The 15618-nt window shown below is 36.2% G+C and overlaps 1 protein-coding gene across 2 annotated transcripts in view; it reads right to left on the bottom strand.

The window, feature by feature from the left end:
- FH (fumarate hydratase) overlaps nucleotides 1-14994 on the bottom strand; it is a 41629-nt gene extending 26635 nt beyond the window's left edge. The window contains exons 1-2 of one of the 2 annotated variants that reach the window (XM_067729453.1): nucleotides 14829-14994; nucleotides 2856-2990 (exon numbers count right to left, since the gene is read on the bottom strand). In XM_067729453.1, the coding sequence (XP_067585554.1) occupies nucleotides 2856-2990; nucleotides 14829-14960 (267 nt within the window). In that variant the 5' untranslated portion in view covers nucleotides 14961-14994. The remainder of the gene's footprint in view (nucleotides 1-2855; nucleotides 2991-14828) is intronic. The other variant, XM_067729451.1, reaches the window with a different exon arrangement.
- Between the last annotated feature and the right edge of the window lie 624 nt (nucleotides 14995-15618).

The following is a 15618-nucleotide window of genomic DNA, read 5'->3' on the forward strand; positions in this document are numbered from 1 at the left end:
CATGATCCCACTTATATGTAGAATTTAAAAAGCAAAACAAACAACAATCAGAAAACCAAGAACATAGACAGAACAAACTGGTGGCTGCCAGGGGCAGGGGGTGGACAAAATGTATAAAGGAGGTCAATAGGTACAAACTTCCAGTTATAAAATAAATAAATCATGGGGATGTAATGTATTGCATGGTAACTATAGTTAATAATACTGTATTGCATATTTGAAAGTTGCAAAGAGATTTTAAAAGTCCTTGTTACAAGAAAAAAAGTTTTCTTGTAACTACATATAGTGATGGGATGTTACTAGGCATGTAACTAGTAACTAGTAACTAGACTTACTGTGGTGATCATTCTGCAATGTATACAAATATCGAATCATTATGCTGTACACCTGAAACTAATGTTATATGTAAATTATACCTCAACTAGATAAACAAATAATAAAAAGAAATAATATATTTAACTGCTAATTAGTATGAAATACCCAGTTACTGAATGGGTATCATTTCATCCCAAAGCCAAAAAACATGATATTTTATTTAGTCAGTGAAGCCTTGACACTCAATAAATCACTGGACATTTCTCTCAGAATAATTTTTTTAAAAAACCCAGAGTTCTACAGACTTAAAGGTGATAGCTCCTGATATATATAACCACATATCAAACCCTTTTAGTTTTCAGATCTTTTCACTTTCTACTCCAAAGCACCTCATAAAATTTAAAAGGATAAATTGAGTAAATCTGATGAGGTTTCAATGAAATACAAGATAAATGAGTCTTGGGTCAGGAAGCAGGGCTACACTGGGCTTGGGGTACTGTAACTTTCCGCAAGATAAATAAATTATGTGTTCTTGTCAAAGTTAATAATATAGACTGTGATTTAGATACCATACCAGGTTTGAATGAGAAAGAAGGAAGAAAGGAGGGTGAAGAAGAGAGTGATAAATTTGTAAAAGAGAAGCTATAGTCCTTAGAGGAAAATAAAAGTGGAAAAACAAGAAAAAGTAATGAGTAAGACACACTGAACCTGGGTCACACAGAGGATAAACTGAAGGGCAAACAAAAGGAAAGAAAAACAAAACATTTTTACTTTGAATTTTAAGAAATCAAAATTAAAACATTACAAGTGTTTTACCCAAATGAAATGGAGATATATGGCACAAAAGATTAGAAGCTTTAAAACTTTACACATGAAAAAAAATGGGAATTTAATTTTCTACAGGAACACTGCAGTGGGTTAAACCACTGCCAAAGTCACAACCAAGCCACAGTCACAACCAAATGCCAATCAACTCAGGCTACTAGAATGGAGTGACTGACCCCACAGTGCTTGTGGACTCATGAAAATGAACAAAGGTCACAGCAGAAAGTTTCACTGGACACTATTAAAACAAAATAGTAAATGTATCATTGGAGATGAAAGAAGGGTCTCATTATTCTTCATTTACTCACATAGCAGTTCATAATCTTTTTTGGTTTTATTTTCCTATGGACCTGAGGTACAAAGGGTTGGGTTTAATCATACTACTTAGCTCAAGGCACACAGTCTGCTTTATATTTAACATAGTTCAGGAAATTAATCCAGATGAAGCCAAATGTGAAAAATCGATAACCCACGTATCCATGTTTCACAGACACCTGTCCAAATCCAAACAACTTCTCTATCTCTGGGACAGCAGCAGTGGCAGCAATCATGCACTCCCAGAACCACACACCTTGCTGGTTGAAGCAGGAAATTCAAAACATGAGCCATACTTACTCCAGTCAATACTGGTTGAGACTGATCTCTTTAATCCCAGGAGTTGAACTATATGAGAATACTTTAGGATCTGCTACCCTCTGTCTCCCAACCATGTAGTCTGACCCTATGTTTACCTCACCATTAAACTGGCTGTGGGTGGCAATAATAGAGAGATTCTTCTAAGAAGATTCAGCTGCCTCTTGGGAAATTGTATGAACCTGTCAAGATTCAGTCTTGAAGCCTTAGTAATTAGCTAAACTACGGAAGTTAAATTTATTGTAAGATAAAAAGTATATTTAGAAGATAAATGTTAAACAGTATCTCACCAGATGAAGCCTGGTTCCTTCTAGGCTTACTAGCCTATCCTGCATTCCTACACTGACTATTTTTCATACCCTAGTTGGGCTCCAGTAGGATATGTAATATATTCCATCAATTCTTTTCACACTTTAACATCCCTGAAATCAAGATGCATCCTACAATCAATGACATGTCACAACTTTAATTGGCAGACTTTTTCTTTCTTAGTAGTACATATCAGTTCTAATTGAGGATCAGTTCTAATCTAAGGATTTAATGAAATATGGTAGAAAGTTTTCTAATCATTAAATCATTCATGTTAGCAATGAACAAATACTTATATATTACCTATTATATGCCAGACATCATGACAAATAGTATTTTTATGAATTTGTGTATACTTTTTTACAAACTGAAGCCAAGATAGATAAAGTATAATATTAAAGAAAAATTGGTTTTCTTTTAAATCATTTAAAAAATCAGTTAAAAAATTAAGTATCAAAATTAAAAGTGCTTACAAACTGCAAAATTCTAGTAAAAATACGAAAAATCCAAACAAGAATGAAAGACAAATCACTTAGTTCTATCAAAAATCCAAAATACTCAAAGTCATACATAGCTCAAGATTTTAGTATACTAAACTTCAAAAAGTTCTTTGACACTTTACTGAGAGAGAAACATCTTATTATTCACAAAGCCAGTTCTCTAATAACTTTACATTTTAACTCTGTAAAATACTTATTTATAAGGTAAGGTGACTCACTGAATAATGCCAAGTTCATCCAAAATAAGCCAACATTTCCAAAAAAGCCACTTACTGGCATGCGTTCTGTCACCCCTCCAATCTTAAAGTTCATTGTTGATCTCACAGTCTGGGCACCATAATACTTATCATTTGGGACCTTGAGTTCACCAAAGGTATCATATTCTATCCGAAAAGAATTTTGGCTTGCCTAAAGATAAAGACAAGACACTGTTATAGCTTGAAAAGAAACCAAGTATCAAGAACAATAACATCATATAAACAATACATCATGTACAGGTAAAGAAACCTTAATAAGTACCAAAAAGACAAAAAAATTCCATTTTGATTCTCATTCTACTCCCCCCACTTCCAGCTTTTTTCTTGAGAAATTTTTGTCACACAAATTTATTAATACATGTGTTAAAGACAGACTGTAGAATTCATACACTATGCAAATGATAAATAAAAATAATAATCTTTTCCAATTCAGGAGTATGCCTATTATTGGTCAAGCTTTGATGTACTTAGGTTAATGCTTATTTTACTGGGAACTTTGGAAAATGACCTAAGAATGATACTTTAAAATTTGAAAGTATTTTTTATATATATATATATATATACATATATATATATAAAATAATTATATATTTAAACAGAGCTCAACTATGGTCTACAAATATTATGCATGAGAGATAGCTTACTGCCATACAAAACAGTCCAGGCTTTGCAGTGAGACAGCCCACCATCTGGTAGCTGTGTCACCTTCAGCAAGTCAGCTTTTCTCATCTATAAGTTACAGTAAATGTACAGACAAGGGGACATGGGCTAGATCAATTCTTAACCTTTTCAGGGTGTTGGAACCTTTTGAGAATATGAGGAAAACTATGGATCTTCTCTCTAGAAGAATGAACATAAATACATATATGTAAAATCTTACATATGATTTTATGGAGTTTATATCTTGAAACCAATCCACTCCCCAGGATAAGAACCCATGACCCCAAATCCCTTTTATGGAGAAACTAGGATGCTACTAAGTACATCAACTTACACTAATTAAAAAAATATATATACAAATCTGGAGTTTACATATGATACTTTACATTAAAGAGATTAAGAGTATCAGAGATACTCAGAACTTTAATTAATGTTCATCTTGCATTAATTATAAAATAAACATGGTCAGATGATTCAAAAGATTTAAAAACACCCAGCCAAGTAACCTTATTTTAGTAAACAGTCCTCTGAATAAGAAAAAATTAATTTTGTAGTTATCCCCTGGGACTAGAAAGATTTAAAAACCCTTTATATATTATAAAGCCTTTTAGATTGCATGAAAAGAAAAGTATCCTTGTACCTAGTTAGAAATATAGGTGTATATCCAATGAGGTACATTTTTTTTCTATGCCTAAAAGTCTGCAGAGGAGGGGAGTGGCCAAGATGGCAGAGTAGGAAGACTCTGAGCTCATCTCCTCTCATGGGCACACCAAAACTACAATCATTTACAGAGCAATGATTGATGAGTAAGGCTAGAAAATTAGAGAGAAGACCTTCTACAACTAAAGATATAAAGGAACCATGGCAAAATAGGTAGGAGGGAGGAAGACACAATAAAGTCAAAACCTATTACCACTGCCCCCCACCCCCTGAGGAGGGGTGACCCACAAACTGGAGGATTATTACAATTGCTGAGGTTCTCCCCAAGAAGCGAGGGGTCCAGGCCCCATGTCAGGCTCCCCAGCAGGGCGAAGAAGAGCCCCTTGAAAGTTTGGCTTTGGAGGCTAGCAGGGTTCATTTTTGGCCAGAGGGCTGTGGGAAATAGAAACTCCACTCTTAAAGGGTGCACACAAAATTTCACACACTCTGGGACCCAGGGAAGAAGCAGTAATTTGAAAGGAACCTGGGTCAGAATACCTGCTGATCTTGGAGAGCCTCCCGGAGAGGTAGGAGGCAACTGGAGCTCACACTGGGAACCTACACACTGGGGGCAGCCCTAATGGGAGCTTGTTCTACCACAAGGACATCAGTTCTTGAAAGCACCATTTTGGAATACAGCTTATTAGCGCAGGGACATAGCTCTACCCACCAGCAGGCCAGCTGCCTTAAGACCTCCCGAGCCAACAACCAAAGAGAGCTAAAGAATACAACAACTGAAATAAAAAGTACACTAGAAGGAATCAACAGTAGATTAGATGACAGAGAGGAACAGTTCAGTGGGCTGAAAGAATAGTGGAAATTACTGAAATTGAACAGGAAAAAGAAAAAAGGATGAAAAGAAACATGGGCAGTTTAAGAGACCTCAGAGACAACATCAAGTGTACTGGCATTCACATTACAGGAGCCATAGAAGGAGAAGACAGAGAGAAAGGGGCAGAGAACATATTTGAAGACATAATAGCTGAAAATGTCCCTAACCTGGGAAAGGGAAAGGACATTCAGGTCTGGGAAGCACAGAGAGTTACAAACACGATCAACCCAAAGAGGACCACACCAAGACACACTTTAATTAATGGCAAAAATTAAAGATAAAGAGAGAATACTAAAAGCAGCAAGGGAAAAGCAACAAGTTAAGTACAAGGTAATTGTACTTAACATAAGGATTTCAGCTGAGTTTTCAGCACAAACTCTGCAGGCCTGAAAGGAGTACATGATATATTTAAAGTGGTGAAAGGGAGAAACCTAAATCAGAAGACTCCAACAGGCAAGGCTTTCATTATGATTTAAATGGACTGATCAAAAGTTTTACAGACAAGAAAAAGCTAAGAGTTCAGCACTACCAAACCACCTTTAAATGGGTTTCTCTAAGAGAAAAAGGCCACAACTAGATGTATGAAAATTATGAAAAAAACATCTCATTGGTAAGGCTAAATATAGTAAAGGTAGTAAATCAGTCATGTACAAAGCTAGTAGGAAGGCTGAAACACAAAACCAGTAAAATTGTCTATATCCACAATAAGAAGTTAAGGGGCACACAAGACAAAAAGATGTAAAATACAATGTCAGAAACAGAAAAAGTGTGTGGGGGGAAATAAAAATGCAGGGTTCTTAAAGTGCTTTTGCACTTAAAAGATCAGGAGCTGAAAATAATCATACACACACACACACACACACATTGCAATATATAAACCACATGGTAACCACAAACCAAAATCAATAATCGATACACAAAAAGAGAAAGGAATCCAAATGTAATATTAAAGACAGTCATCAAGAGAAGAGAGCAAAGTAAGAAAAAAGGAACAAAAAAGAACTATAAAAACAACCGCAAAACAAAGGACAAAATGGCAATAAGTACATATCTATCAAGAATTACTTTAAATGTAAATGGCCTAAATGCTCCAATCAAAAGATATAGAGTGGCTGAATGGTTATGGAAACAAGACTCATATATATACTGCCTACAAGAGACTTACTTCAGATCCTGAGACACACACAGACTAAAAGTGACAGGATGAAAAAAGGTATTCTACGCAAATGGAAATGAAAAGAAGCCATGATAGTAATACTTACATTAGACAAAATAGATTTTATATCGAAGACTGCAACAACAAACAAAGAAGCCTATTACATAATGATCATGGGATAAATCTAAGCAGATATAACAATTGTAAATATGTATGTACCCAACACAGAATCACCTACAAATATAAAGCAAATATTAACAAACATGAAGGGAGAAAATGACAGGAACACAATAATAGTAGGGGATTTTAACACTCTACTTACATCAATGGACAGATCATCCAGACAAAAAATTAACAGGGAAACACTGGCCTTAAATGACACATTAGACCAAATGGACTTAATAGCTCTATATAGAACATTCCATTGAAAAGCAGCAGAATACACATTCTTTTCAAATGCACATGGAACATTCTCCAGGACAGATCACAAGCTAGGCCACAAAACAAGTCTTAGTAAATATAAGAAAACTGATATCATATCAAGCATCTTTTCTGACCACAATGCCATGAGTCTAGAAATCAATGACAAGAAAAAAAATTGCAAAAAACACAAACACATGAAGGATAAACAATACGCAGTTGAATAACCAATGGATCATTAATGAAATAAAAGGATACCTAGAGACAAATGGAAATGAAAACACAATGATGCAAAATTTATGGGACAGAGGAAAAGCAGTTCTAAGAGGGAAGTTTATAGCAATACACACCTACCTCAGGAAACAAGAAAAATCAAAAATCAACCTAACCTTACACCTAAAGGAACCTGAAAAAGAACAAAACCCAAAAGTCAACAGATGGAAAGAAATCATAAAGATCAGAGAAGTAGTAAATAAAATAGAGACAAAAAATTATGAAAGATAAATGAAACTAAGAACTGGTGCTTTGAAAAGATAAACAAAATTGATAAACCTTTAGCCAGACTCAAAGGAAAAAGAAAGAGGGCTCAAATCAATAAAAGCAGAAATAAAAAGAAGTTACAACTGACACCACAGAAATACAAAGAAACATGAGACATTACTACCAACAATTATATACCAATAAAATGGCCATTAAGAAATGGACAAATTCCTTAAAATGTACAATCTCCCAAGACTGAACCAGGAAAAAATAGAAAATATGAACAGACCAATTACCTGTAATGAAATTAAATCAGTAATTAACAACAACAACAAATGAAAATCCAGGACCAATTGGCTTCACAGGAAAAATTCTACCAAACATTTAGAGAAGAGTAGCAACTATCCTTCTCAAACCTTTACAAAAAACTGCAGAGGAAGGAACACTTTTGAACTCGTTTTACAAGGCCAGCATCACCCAGACATCAAAACCAGACAAAGCACGAAAAAAGAAAATTACAGGCCAATCTCTCTCATGAACACAGATGCAAAAATCCTTGACAAAATAGTAGCAAACAAAATTCAACAACACATTAAAAGGACCATACACCATGATCAAGTAGGATTTATTCCAGGGATATAAGGATGGTTCAATATCCACAAATCAGTCAATGTGATATACCACATTAACAAACTGAAAAACAAAAATCACAAAGTCATCTTGACAGATACAGAAAAAGCTTCTGACAAAATTCAATACCCATTTATGATAAAAATTCTCAACAAAGTGGGTATAGAGTGAACATACCTCAACATAATAAAGGCTGTATATCACAAACCCACAGCTAACATTATACTCAACAGTGAAAAGCTGAAAGCATTTCCTCTAAAATCAGGAACAAGACAAGGACGTCATCACATTTAATCAAGATAGTATTGGAAGTCCTAGCCACAGCAATCAGACAAGAAAAAGAAAAGGAATCCAAGTGGGAAAGGAAGAAGTAAAACCATCACTGTTTGCAGAGGACATGATACTATACATAAAAACTCTAAAGACACCACCAAAATACTATTAGAGCTCATCAATGAATTCAGTAAAGTTGCAGGGTACAAAATTAATATAAAGAAATCTGTTGCATTTCTATACACTAACAATGAACTACTAGAAAGAGAAAAAGGAAACAATCCCATGTACAATCTCATAAAGAAAGAATAAAATACCTAGGAATAAATCTAACTAAGGAGGTAAAAGATCTGTACTCAAAAAACTATAAGACGCTGATGAAAGAAACTGAAGATGACACAGACATGGATTGGAAGAATTAATAATTTTAAAATGCCCATACTACCCAAGGCAATCTACAGATTCAATGCAATCCCCATCAAAATACCAATGGCATTTTCCACAGAACTAGAAAAATAATTTTAAAATTTGTATGGAAACACAATAGACCCTGAACAGCTGAAACAATCTTGAGAAAGAAGACCAAAGCTGGGGGTATCATGCTCCCTGATTTCAGACTATACTACAAAGCTATAGTAATCAAAACAGTATGGCACTGGCACAAAAACAGACATTTAGGTCAATGAAACAGAATAGAGATCAGAAATGAACCCACACTTATATGGGCAATTAATCCATGACAAAGGAGGCAAAATATACAATGGGGAAAAGACAGTCTGTTCAATAAATGGTGCTGGAAAAACTGGACAGCTACATGCAAAAAATCCAACTGGACTACTCTCTCACACCATGCACAAAAGTAAATTAAAAAATGGATTAAAGACTTAAATGTAATACCCGAAACTTACGTAAAACTTCCAGAAGAAAACATAGACAATAAGTTCTTTGACATGGGTCTTGGTAAAATTTTTTAGTATATGACTCCTTGGGCAAGGGAAACAAAAGACACAAAAGCAAAAATAAACAAACGGGACTACATCAAAGTAAAAAGCTTTTGCACAGTGAAGGAAACTATCAACAAAACAAAAAGGCCATCTACTGAATGGAAGAATATATTTGCAAACAATATACCTGATAAGGGGTTAATATCCAAAATATAGAAAGAACTCATATAACTCAACATCAAAAGAACAAACAACCCAATTAAAAAAATGGGTAGAGGACCCAGATAGACATTTTTCCAGGGAGACATACAGATGGCCAATAGGCACATGAAAAGATCTCAATATCACTAATCAACAGAGAAATGCAAATCCAAACCACCAAGAGTTATCATCTCACACCCGTGAGAATGGCTATTATCAAAAAGACAACAAATAACAAGTTTTGGTGAAGATGAGGAGAAAAGGGAACCCTCATGTACTGTTGGTGGGAATGTAAATTGGTGCACCCACTGTAGAAAAGAAGTTTCTCAAAAAACTAAAAATAGAATTACCATATTACCCAGCAATACCACTCCTGGGTATAAACCTGAAAAAACCAAAAACACTAATTCAAAAAGATACATGCACACCAATGTTCACAGCAATATTATTTACAATTGCCAAGATACAGAAGCAACCTTAGTGTTCATCAACAGATGAATGGATAAAGATATGGTATATATACACAATGGAAAACTATTCAGCTGTAAAAAAGAATGAAATTTTGCCATTTACAACACCATGGATGGACTTGGAGGGTATTTTGCTAAGTGAAATAAATCAGACAGAGAAAGACAAATATCACTTACATGTGGAATCTAAAAAATACAACAAACGAGTAAATATAAAAAAAAGAAAAGAAGGAGACTCACAGATATAGAGAACAAACTAGTAGTTACCAGTGGGGAGAGGGACGGGGCAATACAGGGGTAGGGAATTAAGAGGTACAAACGATTATGTGTAAAATAAGGTACAAGGCTATATTTTACAAAACAGGGAACATAGACAATATTTTATAATAACTACAAATAGAGCATAACCTTAAAAAATTGTGAGTCACTATACTGTACACCTGTAATTTATACAATATTGTACACCAACTATAATTCAATAAAATAAATAAATAACTTTAAAAAATCACTATGTTGTTTAACAGGAATTAACATAGTGTTGTAGGTCAATTATACTTCAAAAACAAACAAGCAAACAAACAAACCCATAGAAAAAGAGATCAGATTTGTGGTTACCAGAAGCAGAGGGTGGGGTTAGGCAGAATTGGATGAAGGCAGTCAAGAGTTACAGACTCCCAGTTACAAGATAAATAAGTACTAGGGATGTAATGTACAACATTATAAATATAATTATCACTGCTGTATGTTATATATGAAAGTTGTTAAAAGAATAAATCCTAGGAGTTCTCATCACAAAGAAAAAATCTGTTCTATTTCTTTAATTCTCTATATGATATCATGCATGTTTACTAAACTTATTGTGTCAATCATTTCATGATGTACGTGAGTCAAATTATGCTGTACACCTTAAGCTTATACAGTGCTGTATGTCAATTACATTTCAATAAAAATGGGAAAAAAAAGTCTGCAAAGGACTGGTCTAAGCCAATAAGGAGAAGCCAATAAAAATAATCATTTACTGTGCTATGTAGCAAACACTTTTTAGGCATCACCTTATTTGAATTTCACAACCACCCTAGGAGATTTTACTATCGTCATCCCCATGTTAAAGAAGGAGACACTGAGGCTACACAAGATTAAATAATCTCAGCAGATCACCCAGATAGCAAGAGGGAGGGCCTGAAAAACTCAAACCCTGGACTTTCGTATTCTAAAAGCTGTTTGGATTCCCTTTTTTATCACTTCCATAAACCAAGAAATGGAGGAAGTAACTCCAGATTGGCCCACAACAACCACTACCCTGTAGGATCTGAAGATGTACAGTTAGATTTTTCTCTAATAGAGTGTGCTTACACTGACACCACTGTATGTCAACTTGCAGCTGGGGTTTTATATCTCAAATGCACAAAAAAAGTTTTCATAATGATCTTTGTTTTAAATATCCTAAGTAAATATCCTTGTATGTTAAAATATACTTTGGTGCAATAACATTAGCAATGACAACAGTGGCACTGGACACATGAGCTAGGTTCTTCTTCCTCTCCATCACCTTGTTATAAGACAGCAAATAGTTACTGGCTCCAAAGAAAGGAGATTGGTTTCCATCAGTCATTTGTGAAATCAAGTTCGATTCCTTAAATTTACAACATCATTTTTTGTGTTCAAAATTATTAAAATTTCATCATAAAACAGGAATAATGTTGTCACCTAAATAACAGGTTGCTATGATAAAAGTCATATCCAAAGTATTTTGGAAAGATTTAAATGAATAAATTTTACCTATGTTCTTCAAGTTTAAACTTTAGAAAAATTTAAATTCTAACTCAAGAAACAATGGTCTACATCAAATTCTAGATCTTGACACTGACCATTAAAAAATGGCAGATGTCAATTGTGGCTGAAATCACAATCTCAGTAAACACTTCAAAAAATATACTTCTTGTCCTTACAGTAATAAAAATAAACATCCCAAATTTCCAACAACAAACATTGTAGCAGCTTAGCTAGCTAATAAAGTATTCCAAAAAACCAGAAAGTTCTCCCTTTTTTTAACCCAGGAAATACATAGGTTGCACAAATCTGTAGATCAGAAACTGAAGCAATGCTGTAAAATACTCTGAAAGGCTCCAGGCTCTGTCAGTGGAGGTAATGCCTATGGTTGGTGTCTGTTAGACAAGCACATATACACAGATAGAGGAACAATGAAACAGGTAACTGCCAAATCTCTTCAAACGTTCTTCCCAATGACCTACAGAAGAAAAAACCTTTATATTGTACATAAACACACATGTATATGCACACAAACCTGAAACAAAAATTCTGTGAAAAAATCTGTCCTGTAAGCCTATTTTCTATTCTATGCTATCCTGTCAAAAAACCAATGCTGTTAATTGCCCACTACATTGATTTCTCCACCCATTAATGAGTCCACCTGAAGTCTGAAAAACATACGTATGATTTTCAAAACCTTCCCACATTATAATGTATGTCACCTCTTCCCAGTGGCTTGGGCAAGAAGAGGAGGGCTGCTCACCTAAATTAATGGGAAAATTATCAGTGCTTTTGATGAAAAATGATGTCATGATGGTATCTATTAAATATGTTTTTAATTCATATAATATAATCCATTGTCACAAAAAACTAGTTTTTTTGAAAACCATGTCTTTATAACCTGTAATTTAGAGAGCAGAATTTCTGGGAGAAGTTTAAAGAGTTAACCAGCTAGGCATGGGGCAGGCACAAATGTGCAATTTCCTGATGTCCTGGGAGATGCATGTTTATTCACAATCACTTCCCCTCCTGGAGAAGCATGAATGACTAATGTGTCCAGTGTTCACTGTAGTATGATTGCTATTTAGCCCTAGAAATACCAAGTGCTATTACCAACCACTAATTCCAGTAACCTCAGGAATTGATGAGGTGGTCTCCAAATTTGCATGCCAGTCTAAATCAGAAAGGCCAGCCAAAAAAATATAGGCCTCAGGCCTATAGTATATTCCCACGCATGTGTAAGATAACCATTAACTAAACCATGGTATCTCCTAAAGAAAATATAAAATGCCTTTCAGATTCTTATCCTAAGGTGGTTTAAAAGAATATTTCAGTGTTCAAGAAAATCCAAATCATTTCCTAGGCAAAAAGACTATCTCAAGAGATAAAAATCCAAAATTTGACTTCATTGTGTTTGGGCTTTCAGTTTCTTTAAACAGACTTTTTAAAAAGTCTTTCTGTTCTTAAAATATAGGGTGACCACTAAGTCTTGAAATACTGACAAATATGTAATAAATGGTTTATTGATATTGCATTGTAACACAGAATATTATCTATGTTTCCAGACTTTATAACCATCCTGAAGATCATAAAATAAAGTAACTTTAAAAAATGTAGGACTTCCTTGTCCACCATGCTACCAAGGCAGTTTCACAGCAGGTCTCCATTATATATTCTCACTCTCACTGTACTTTTTCTCCTTGGTACCACAGTGTTATTAACTGTGCATGACTTCTTTGCTTATTTAATATGCCTCAGTAGTCTCTAAACTCTGTGCCCATAGTGACTGTTTTACACACAGGGAGCATTCAATGTAATCTTCCTGTTGGATGAACTTCTTTGTGTTCTTAATTGAGATAAAAGGTAACAGGGCATTTAGGGTTATGTGAATTTCTTTGTTTTGTTAAAAAAATCTTATTGAAGTATAGTTGATTTATAATATTGTGTTAATTTCTTCTATACAGCAAAGTGACTCAGTTATACATATATATTCTTTTTCATATTCTTCTACATATGGTTTGTCACAGGATATTGAATATAGTTTATTTCTTAACACTAGCAACAAGAAAAACTTTTAATAAAATCAACTTAGAGATTTTGGAGCTGAGAAGATTAGAGGGCAAAAGATGTATTTAGGATTATATATAAAAAAAAATCTATCCGCATCTGATGTTAGCTAACATTACAACATTAAAAGCAACGCAATGCTATTTTTTTGACATTGACAGCGGGATAGAGTCAGTTCTCCAGCCTTCTATTCCCTTTTACAAAACACTAAATAAGTGAAAAACAAATTTTTAAAAGGCTCTAAAGTGCACTAAAATTATTCAAGCAGGGAGTTGCAGAAATATAAAGCACCCCTGATTTCGCAGTTTCAAGTACAGTAATGTCATCAAATTATCTTACAGTTTATAGCCCAGAAAAATGTCTTGGGCCTTTGAAATACCTTAGATGGAAGCATTCATTTAATAAGCACTCACCATATCCCAAACTCAAAGTACTTTCACAGGGGCAATCTTGACGAGTATTTGTAATTATTTTCATTTTACCGGCAGACACTGAGGACAAATATTACCTGCTCCAAATCCCAACTCTGAGTAGCAGACTAGGGTCTGAAGTCACATCTCTCTCAATGAAAGCTCATACAGCAGTGAAGAGTGCAGAATGTAAGTCTTCCTAAACTAGCATTTATTTCTCAAACTTTTCCTGATAATACAGATGTGAGCATACGTATTTAATGCTTGTTGAAGCCCAAATTACCTAAGGTGACACTCTAAAGCGCAAAAGGGCTCATGTAAGTCAGGGTGTCATAACCTGAAATTGGACCTTTAAGTTCCTTGCAGGTCTTTCTCAATAAAAAGTGCTGATTCAGCTGTAGTTATGTTATGGTCCATGCAATTTCCTCCAACGTACTTCAGGACACTCTGCCCCTGTTTCACATTTCAGGGTTTATACAAAAGTTAAGTGGGGAAAACCAGCCTAACAAACTAAATGGCCAATTTCATGAAAAGTAAAATCTCTTAGGTTCACAAGAACTTTCAACCCGCCTGGAGGCCTAAGAACAGTTCCCTGCAGAGCTGTGACCCCAGAAGGTAGCTCAGAGGGGCTGGATCCAGCTCGGCCCATCAAAGGCAGAAGCGGAGCAGCTCCCTCCGGACACCGTCCCATTCCGGCGCCGCCCCCTCTTCACACCGTCCACCCCAGCACCGTTCCGAGGTCAGCCGCCGCGGGCAGGGGCAAAGCAGTGAGCGCGGCTGGGGCGGGGTCGGGGAAGCCCGACAGGGATCTCGCCAACAGCTGCCGCCCCTCCCGGGCGCTCCCCCGGCGGAGGAGGCGCCCCGGGCCGGCAGCGAAGTTCCAACACGCAGCCGAGTATCGGGACCTTAGGGCCGGCAGGCGGGAGGCCTGAAGGTCACCGCGGGGCGGCCACGGCGGTTGGGCGGCACGAGCTCACCATTCGAACGACGTTCGGAGGCCGAAGCAGCAGGAGTGCCGCGCCACCCGGGCCGGGGCCAGGGCGGGGGTCGGAAGCTGGAGCGCGCGAGAGGAAACGCGAACGCGCGAGGAGCCGTAGCGCGCGATCCATAGCGCGGCGGCCCGGGTAGAACTTCCGGGGGATATGGCCACGCCTCCGCACCGGCTGTCAGTACCAGTCCCCTCCACGGTCCTCACTCATATCCAATCAACGGCTTCAAAGACGAGCTTGTGGGGCGGGACCAGTGGCCAATGGCCAGTGAAGCGTGAGGGGCGGGCTTAACTTCCTCACTGTAGAGCCCTGGGATTCCTGGGAAACGAATGATGGGAAAGGGGGTTCGTGGTGTCCTTGAACCAGTGTTTATTTGGTTTGGTTTGGTTTTACTGTGTTACTGTGCCTAACAGAGAGGTATTAGCTAATGAGTCAGTATTTGGTTGGTGGCGTAGCCTAGAGAGGAGAATTTACTTATTCATTTATCTACCATGTAAACGTTACATGTTCTATTTGCTCTTTTTTCATCTGTTCCAGATTACCTCTTAAGTACAGAAATTTTAGAAAACAAAGTATAGAGAATGAAATCATAATTATCCATAAAAAGCCAACACTAATTACTCAGTTCGTTTAACTTGTTGTTTTGAGGTCTGTACAGTTTCCTTTCTCTTCTTAGTTGGTACTCTAAGAACTCTTTTTTTAAATGTAATGGGGAAAATGTCCATAATCATAGGTGATTTCGGAATTTTAATTTTTTGCGTACAGGTTCTCCAAGTTT

The sequence above is a fragment of the Pseudorca crassidens genome, chromosome 2 (genome assembly GCF_039906515.1).
Source record: "Pseudorca crassidens isolate mPseCra1 chromosome 2, mPseCra1.hap1, whole genome shotgun sequence".
In the NCBI taxonomy this organism is placed as follows: Eukaryota; Metazoa; Chordata; class Mammalia; order Artiodactyla; family Delphinidae; genus Pseudorca; species Pseudorca crassidens.